The following is a 9,493-nucleotide window of genomic DNA, read 5'->3' as shown; positions in this document are numbered from 1 at the left end:
AAAAAAAAAAAAAAAAAGAAAATGAGTAGATTAAGTTTGAACAGAGTCCTGGCAGCACGCAGCACTCTCATGTTTCAAATTCAGCTCAGAGCCATTGAGTCAAATCCAATGTTCAGAGAGCTGGAAGTCAAGTGAAGAGCACATAGTAAGAAAAGAGAGTAATCAACAGAGGTTGACGATCACTTTGGCTGAGGTCTGAGAAATGATTATTGGATTTAGCAATGATATCCTTATACTGGAGCCCTGACGGCAACGTGGTAAAGCTCTTGGCTGCTAACTGAAGAGTCCGTCGCTCAAATGCACGGCTATTCCACAGTAATCCCCAACGGCTACATCCTGGGAAACCCGAGGCATCAGCTCTACTTTGTCCTCTAGAATTGCTGTGGGTTGGAATCAACTCCATGGCAATGAGTATACTTTTTGTTTTGTCTTGGTCTTTTGACCCTTGTTTAAAGTGTCTTTGGAACACTGGTGGAGACAAACTACTTTCAAGTTTTTCTAATTATAGACAATATCACAATAAATATCTTTGTGTAACCTTAACATGGAGATACAAGGGGATTTCAAAATGTTCATGGTAAAATTGAATTGAGAGATAGTGGAATTTATCCAGAAACTTTTTGAAGTCCTCTTGTATACTATGAATATGTCCAAATGACTGCACCAAGTTTTCAGCAGTAGAAAATTGAGTATGTCTTGAAGCTCCCAACTGCATTCATTGCGAGCTGTTCAAACTATAGTTCAAATCTGGTATCTTGTTTTATTTTGCATTTCATACGGATGAAGTTGAATACCTTTTTTCATGTTATTAGCCCCCTTTATCTCCCTCATTCTTTCTTTCTCTTGCTCAGGTTAGCCTGGCTGGGACTGCTGAGATGCAAAGAGAAAGGCCTTTGGTGGTTATACTATCTTCATGTTTCCTCTGCATCCGCTGCCACTTCCTTCTCCTGTCACTTTCGCTCCTACATGAGAACAATCAATCTGGCTATGACATCTGGGTGGCCTGATAGCTTCCATGTACTAGCTAATGGCAGTGTGCTTGTCCCACTATAAAGCTGCATTCCCACTGCTTTTATGAAGGGTTACCCTAGAGAAACATTGTATGTACGCCACTCTGTGACAACTGCATGTTGAGCACTCAGGAACTAGTTGTTGAGTGAACAAAGGTAAAAGGGAAGCGATTTTTAAGGCAATAAAAGGACAAAGCAACAATGTACTAATTATCCAAGATTTTACCTGGGAACATGAGACATCCAAGTTGAAAATTTAACAAAAATTGGTGAATAATAAGCACATAGTAATAGGAGTCCCTGGCTAGCACAAACAGATAAGCACTCTACAACTAGCCAGAGGTTGACGGTCTGAACCCAACAAGATGTGCCACAGAAAACAGAGCTCACAATCTGCTTTCTGTCTACCCTTTGCTACCCAAGGATAAACTGAATATTGTCTTTGATAGTTGTTTCTCCACCCCTTTAATGAGTAAAGAATTCTACAAATTTTTTCATAGGTTGTGTCATTTCATTTTAAGGTTAACTATAAGAAAGTGTATGAAATACTGCAGAATGATGTCATATTATTTCATTACTTTTATTGCCATTATGAAGACAGAACATTTTCAAGGACTTTTTGAATGTTGTTGCAAATGGCCTAATGATGCACAGTATACATACAGGGGAAAAACCAACACCAACAGCAATAACAACAGAAATTCTTATTGGAAAAAATGAACAGTAAGAGAGAAAAACTTGGATCAGTTAGCTCTGAAAGATGCTCTTAAAAAACAAAACAAAACAGAACACTCATACCCCCCACTATGAACTCAGGTGTACCTTACAAATCCAGCTAGACCGGAGCATGTACTTTGGTACAGGTAAGACCTCTTGACACATGGGATCCAGGACAGATAAACACCCCACCCCGCCCCCGGAAAAGTAATGGGAGTAGCCATACCATGAGAGTAAGGGGAAGGTGGGGGGAGAAAGGAGGAACTGATCACAATGATCCATGTATAAATACCCCCTCAAGGGGATGAATAACAGGAATGTGGGTGAAGGGAGACATTGAACAGTGTAAGATATGAAAATAACAATAATTTGTGAAGGGTTCACGAGGATGGGGGAGGGAAGGAAAAAGGAGCTGATACCAAGGGCTCAAGTAGAATGAAAACGTTTTTAAAAGGATGCTGGCAACATATGTACAAATGTGCTTGATACAATTGATGTATGGAGTGTGATAAGAGCTGCAAGTGCCCCCAATAAAATGATTTTTTTTAAAACCAGAAGAGCGAGGCAGAGGGTCTTTCTCTTGCTCTATACCACCTAGGGAACCAATAGGTAGAGATCAAGAAGAGGAGAACTTGCACAGTCAATTCCTGTTCTTCAGGGAAGAGAGATGAAGGCATAGGCAGCCGGTAAAATCATCCTGGCAAAGGTAATTTTATCTGCACTACCCGGGTGAGGAAAGCAAGCCCCTAAAGCCCATTGCTGTGTGTCAGCTCCAAGACAGGGAGACCCCATCAACAGAGTAGAACTATGCTCCAGTTTTCAAGGCTGTGGATCTATAGAAGCAGACTTTCACTTATTTTTCCTGAGGAGCAGGTGAGCCATCTGGTACTTAATTATTGCACCTCTAGGGTGAGCTCCCTAAGCGAGAGAGTAGGTACCCTAATACCACATTGGGGGAAATAATCAGTAAGCACATAAAGAATGTCTGCCTACCCACTGCTATTTTATTTACCTAAATATTTCTTTAGGGGATTCCTGGAGTTGAGAGATTTTATCTTTAGTATTAAAATATTTTGGTTTTAGTGGAACTTAAGCAGTATTGTCTTTACATCTCTGTCCATCTAAGATTTTCCTTCCCATCGTGTACTCAAACTTTGACAAGCAATCTCTCTCAGTGGCCTGAACCACAGGGGACCGCTAACTGTACAATGCCTTCAGAAGTGATGTAGAACTGGAAATATCATCTCACTACAAATGTAATGAACCCGACTGGCATCAAGGAACTGCAGGGCTGCAACGAGGATCTACATACACTCAGTCTTGGTACTCACGGAAACGAAAGTGAAGCAGAGGCCAGCTCCCCTCTGTGCCAGCTGCTCTGTGTCGAGCCGGGGCTTTGCCAGCATCACTGACATTAGGGTTGGCAGAGCAGACTGCTCCTCCGGCGCCTCCTTGGCAATGCTGGCATCTAAACCATAAAGGGGCTGCTCAACACGCCGCTGGAAAACATGAAAGAAGACACACCAATTACAAAAGAACGAGAATGTGAGTCTTGCCAAAATACGTGACTGATTGAAGCACAAGCTATCAAACAGAAGTGATTTTTTTTAAAAACCACTAGGAAGCACACGATGTATCTCTGAACTATAAACTATTCATAAACTTGGGTTAATGATTACACTAAATTTCTTCAATTTAGATTTTAATATTTCTACATTTACTAACTTTAAATTTATAAATTAATTTGTAGAGTTCAACAAATCAACTTCAAAATACCTTCAACCTACACAGGAAATGTTATTTGTGTCTTGTAAGTAAATGAAGATTAAGACATTTAACCCATGATTTTAAAGTTAGAGCTTTATTTCAATTTTATTTCAGTCCGATTATCCTATACATACATGTAAAAAGATAAAATACCAAACCAAACAAACCTTATAGTATATTAAAGAAACAATATGCCATAATTATGTGTTTTTTTCCAGAACTGTTATGATTATTAACAAATTATTATTAGCAAATCTACTAACTCATTATATTAAGAGGGAAACAATATCATGATTCTTCCCTTAAACAACAAAAAAGAATTTGCATATTGCTGGTTGTTTTAAAAAACTGGAAGTATCTATCTTTTATGTAGAGAAGAGCTTTGATTGTTTTTTTGCCAGGAATCAATGTCATAATTGAATTACAACACTGCAAACCTTTCATTAAAGTTATTAATAAGATGGGAATACCACATATCACAGTCATTGAACATTATTATAAATGTTTTAGTCAATGTAATTAAGGAAAAAACCACAGGAGATACAAGCATTGGGGAACAAAATGAAAGTGTCATTTTAGGGTTATATAACTATTCACAAAGGATGCCAAGCAAATAATTTGAAAAACTGTAAGTAAGAGAACAGTAAAGTGAAAAACAAAATAAGGTAAAACCAATAGCTTTCCCATGTATTAACAATGGAATATAATCTGTTAGGATATATAATAGAAGAAAAGCAGATTTAATCTAACAACCACAAACCCAAAACTGTGAAACACTTAAAAATAAACTTACAGATATGAGGCAAAATACAAAAGATGACCTAAATTAAATGGGACAGCACAGTCCTAGATACAAACTGGTGATACCATTGGATTTCACTAAAGCCCACTGTCCATGAATTTTTATGTATTTATTTCTTAATTTGTTCTCTCTCCATCACTGTGTTTGGGGTGAGGTTATTTGTTTGCTTGCTTATGTGAGGGAAGGAAGCTCAGAAATTAATTCTGTAAAACTAAAAGTAGTCACATGATTTTTGATGATGAATGTGAAAGGAAACCCAACCAGCAATCAAAACATATAATAAAACTACTTTTAGTTAAAACAATATAATACTGGTAATAAGAGTAGGCAAATCAGTCAATGGCACAAAACAGAGCTTCTTACAACAGACCCACCACAGGGATCTATAATTTTTGTGACTGAAGTGTATTTCAAAGTAGTGGTAGTTTATGAAAAGATGGTAGGACATTGGACAGTGCTGGGGGGAAATGAATCTATCCCTACCATAAGAGCCTAAGAGTGTGGTAGTTACACATTGGGTTGCTAACTGCAAGGTCAGCAGTTGGCAATCACCAAGGGAGAAAGACTTTCTACTCCCATAAAGAATCAGGGTCTGAGAAACTCACTGGGGCAGTTCTATCCTGTCCTGTAGGGACACTGTAAGTCAGTATCAACTTGATGGCAGTGAGTTTTGTATCAGAATGAAAAATTTAAAGCAAAATTACAAATAACATGCTTTTAAAAACCTCTTGGTGGTAAAGGATTTTCTTCAACATTAAAACAAAACATACAGAAATCTTTTAGTAGTACAAAATCCCATAAGCCATAAAATATTGATCAGTTCCCACAAATTTTAATTCAACATAAAGTTAAAAAAACAAAATTATAAACAGGCAAAAAAAAATTTCACAATACAAATGGCAAAAAATTAACAATCCTTAATAAGTTATTCATGAATAAGAAAAATACACTAACAACAGAAAAGACAAACAACAAAAACTGAGGTTCACTAAGAAACAAATCTAAAAGACCATTAAACATATGAAAGGATGTTTACTATCGTTAATAAAGAAATGCAAGTTAAAATGAGGTTATTTTTTTCCCTTAGTACAAAAATTAGAATGATAAAGCTTGACATTAGCAGGGTGTATAGAAGCTGACATTCTGAAACAGATTTAGCAATTTGTGTGATGACATTATCTCATGTGTCATTTCTTTGACTCAAGAATTACACTTCAGTAATTTGCCCAAAGGAAAAAAGGGTACTTAAAAGTATAGCTGTAAGTACAAGGACATTTATTACCACACAGTTTAAAGAATACAAAATCTTTACAGGATAGTGGTTAAAAAAGCAATGGAAATGATGTCACTTATTATATGAATATATATGTTTACACCCAGAAAAAGTCAAACCGCTCATTAAGCTCCATAACAATAGATCTGCAGGAGAAACTATTTCACTATTTCAGAATGGTTGTACTTTCATAATCAGCAGGTAACAAGAAAGAACAAAACTATTCTTACTTCTTGAAATTCAAACACGGCTATAAAGGTCGAAGTAAATGAGGGCAATAATGATACAATATGAAAATTATCCATTCTGCCACCTATCTATTCTAAGGCTTCGGTTTTGGTTTGCCACTTATTCCAATAAGTACTTGCCAAGAGCTGAAAGATTTAAAATTCTTTCTGGAAATATAGCAGGTGAGTGTATCAGAATTAAAAAAAAACACGCCTTTGCTTTGGATAACAATGAAAACATTAGGGTAAAGGAAGAAGCAAGAAAGTAGAGACCTGAGCCCATTTCAACTCAGGTGACCGACCGGCTAGGGCAGGGGTTTGTAAAGTGGTGACATTCACAGAAGCAGGCTGCCACATCTTCCTCCCACAGAGCAGCTGGTGTGTTTTTGTTTCTTTTTTTCTAGCCACCAGGCAATATTGATTTGGATCATCTTAACATTTCTCAGGGGAACAACATTCCCTCTTCCTTAGTACAAACTAAAAAAACACGAGCCACAAATTTAGTATTTCAACGTAGTTTTGGAGTGGTAAAATCTCTAGGCACTTTGCAGTGGCAAACAAGAATTCTCCCTGGAGGAATGCATCTTCATCACACTAGGCTGCAAAGAAACCATACAGGTAACTTTTCAAGAATAATGAGTAGTCAAAACAAGTGAAGCATGATTATTATTGAAAATGTTGACCAAGATGCCATAGAAAAATCCTGATCAAGTGGGGATATGCAAGAGTAGACTTCAAATTCACATGGAGCCCAGACTTTCTGGAGCCACGGAGGATGAATGAGCTCGTGAAACTTTCTCTGAGAGCATCTTTAGACCCTAAACCAAAAATTTCTTCTGAAGTCTTCTTAAAACCAAACAGCTTACCTTAATTATCCTTTTTTTTACTAAAAAGGGAAACAGCAATGATTATGAGGACGGTATAGAGCCAAGCAGCATTTCAATTCTGTTGTACATAGGGTCACTATGAGTTAGAAAGAATTCAATAGCAGGTAACAGCAGCAGCAGCAAAATAAGATACGCCCTCTTTTAAGGATCATCTGTATGGGATCAAACTGATTAATAATGACTACAACTAGGCGAAATAAGAGACGGCAAACACTGATTCACAAAAACTAGATATCAGAACTATCATGCAAGTTATAAAACAGTTTATCTCCTGGGTTTGAAAACAGAGACAGGCTTGGATACAGCAGAAACAAAAATCTAACCAAACAAACTAGCTAGTGGTTTGAAAAAGAGCCAAATAGAAATGAAAGATATAGCAGCCCAGGTTAAGAATTCAATGGGGTCAACAGTAAATCAGACACAACTAAGCAGAGAATTTTGGTACTGAAAAGCAGCAAGGAGAGTAACTAGAATGGAACAAAGAAGACAAAATATAAACAAGGAGCAAAGTTCCAGAGTAAAACGGTCAAACATGTTTAGTGGGAATTCCACAGAAGGAAAAACAACACAGGACATAATATTTGAAGAAGCAACGCCTAATGATTATCCAGAACTGGTGTTGATAAGAGATGCTACTACACCAATTCCAGAATCTAATTCCAGTTAATTCCAAACAGAAAAAAATTTAAAAACACATTACAGTGAAATGGTAGAACCTCACAAACAAGGGGAAAAAAAGAATAATAAAGGGGGGCACCTCCAAATGAAACTAAAGGTTAAAAAAAAATTCTGAACATAAGCCAAAAATTGTACTAAAAAGGGAGAAGAAAGCCCATCCAGAAATATACACAGCAAAAATATCTTTCAAGAATAAGAACAATATAATTTCAGCAAACAAAGCCCTACGGGGTTCATCTCCGGCATATACACACTAAAGGAATACAAAAAGCCAGAAGGAAAGTGACTCCCCCCCATGGAAGGTGTAAGGGACAAAATGGAAACAAACACAGACAGAAAGAGAGAAATCTAAATGAATACTGAAAAATGAGTCCCCAAAATAAAGGCTCAAAATTCACGAAGCAAAAATGAGCATAAATACATGCTGAAACAACAACTCGCACAATCCTAAGAGATTCTTGGAGAATGGTAGAACAAACATCCTTAAACCTGAATACAGATTTAAGCATCATGATTAACAGAACTGACTTAATGGGAAAATGAGACAATTCTGCTTAGGGATATGTTGGTGGGTATTCAGGCTCTGGGGAAAAGCAAATGATTACCACAAAAGTAGAATAGTAGTTACCTCCTGAGTAATGGGAAGGACTTGTAATAAGAGAGCGCATTGATTTCTAGGGTGCTCAAAATATTTTAATTCTGTTCCCAAGCAGTGATTAAATGAATGTGAACTTTGTAATAATTTTCTGGAAAAATAACCTTGTGAAGGGCCACGTGGAAAATATTTTAGAGGTAAACAAGTGGCCATCTAGCTCAGAAGCAACAAAGTCCACATGGAAGAAGCACAGCAGACTATGTGATCACAAGGTGTCAAAGGGATCAGGTATCAGGCATCAAATAACAAAAAATCATATCACTGTGAATGAGGGGGAGTACAAATTGGGGACCCAAAGCCCATCTGTAGGCAACTAGACATCCTCTTACAGAAGGGTCGTGGGGAAGAGACGAGCCAGTCAGGGTGCAGTATAACAACCATGTAACATACAGCTTTCCTCTAGTTCTTAAATGCTTCCTTCCCCCGACTATCATGGTCCCAATTCTACCTTACAAATCCGGCAAGACCAGAGGATGTACACTGGTACAGACAGGATCTGGAAACAGGGAATCCAGGACAGATGATCCCTTCAGGATTAGTGGTGGGAGTGGCAATGCTAGGAGGGTGGAAGGAAGGTGAGGTAGAAAGGGGGAAGCGATTACAAGGATCTACATATAACCTCCTCCCTGGGGGATGTACAAAAGTGGGTGAAAGGAGACGTCGGACAGCGTAAGATATGACTAATAATTATTTATAAATTATCAAGGGTTCAGAGGGAGGGAGAATGGGGAGGGAGGGGGAAAAATGAGGAGTAGATACCAAGGGTTCACGTATAAAGCAAATGCTTTGAGAATGATGAGGGCAACAAATGTACAAATGTGTTTGACACACAAAGGATGTATGTAAGGATTGTGATAAGAGTTGTACGAGCCTCCAACAAAATGATTTTTTAAAATAAATAAATAAAAGCTTCCGCATAAGGGGAAAAAAAGAAAGAAAATATTTTAGGCTGTGAAAGCTACAAACCACCTCTATTATCTAGTATTTTTTGTTTCCCCATTTTAAAAATCTAAAGATAATTTTCAGCTCATGGGCTTTGGGCTAGCTTTTGTCAACTCCTGCATTAAAATGTTGGTGCTTTTTAGGTACCATATATACTCGAATATAAGCCGACCTGAGTATCAGCCAAGGTCCTAATTTTACCACAAAAACTGCATAAAAATGTGCTGAAAAACTCGGCTTATACACAAGTATGTCAGTAAGTGGTAACTAAAGACGAAGCAGGATTAGGGACAGGATAGCAAGGAGTGAGGGACTGCTAATTTAGAAAGGCAGACCAGGAGAGAGCTCTATGACAAGATTTTTTACTAACAACCTTGTAACAGACTGTGGGTTCTAAGGAAATCTGGAGAAAATGTTCCTGAAAGAAGAAACAGCGTATACAATAGCTCTGAAGCGAAAGAGTAAGTTGTGATGTTCAAGGAGCTCCAAGGAGCCCATGTGGCTGTACGTAGTGGGAGTAGGAAAATCGCTCATG

General features: G+C 37.7%; 1 protein-coding gene across 4 annotated transcripts in view; it reads right to left on the bottom strand.

Moving 5' to 3' along the window:
• TLK2 (tousled like kinase 2) overlaps window positions 1–9,493 on the bottom strand; it is a 125,925-nt gene that overhangs the window by 67,167 nt on the left and 49,265 nt on the right. For all 4 annotated transcript variants that reach the window (XM_045299592.1, XM_004707263.3, XM_045299593.1 and 1 more), the window contains one exon: window positions 3,059–3,226. In XM_045299592.1, coding sequence (XP_045155527.1) covers window positions 3,059–3,226 — 168 coding nt within the window. The remainder of the gene's footprint in view (window positions 1–3,058; window positions 3,227–9,493) is intronic.

This window comes from Echinops telfairi, unplaced genomic scaffold, assembly GCF_000313985.2.
Source record: "Echinops telfairi isolate 266 unplaced genomic scaffold, ASM31398v2 ScPeMD7_7458;HRSCAF=8496, whole genome shotgun sequence".
Taxonomy (NCBI): domain Eukaryota; kingdom Metazoa; phylum Chordata; class Mammalia; order Afrosoricida; family Tenrecidae; genus Echinops; species Echinops telfairi.
The sequence above is the reverse complement of the archived record's forward strand: the minus strand, read 5'-3'. Positions and strand labels throughout refer to the sequence as shown.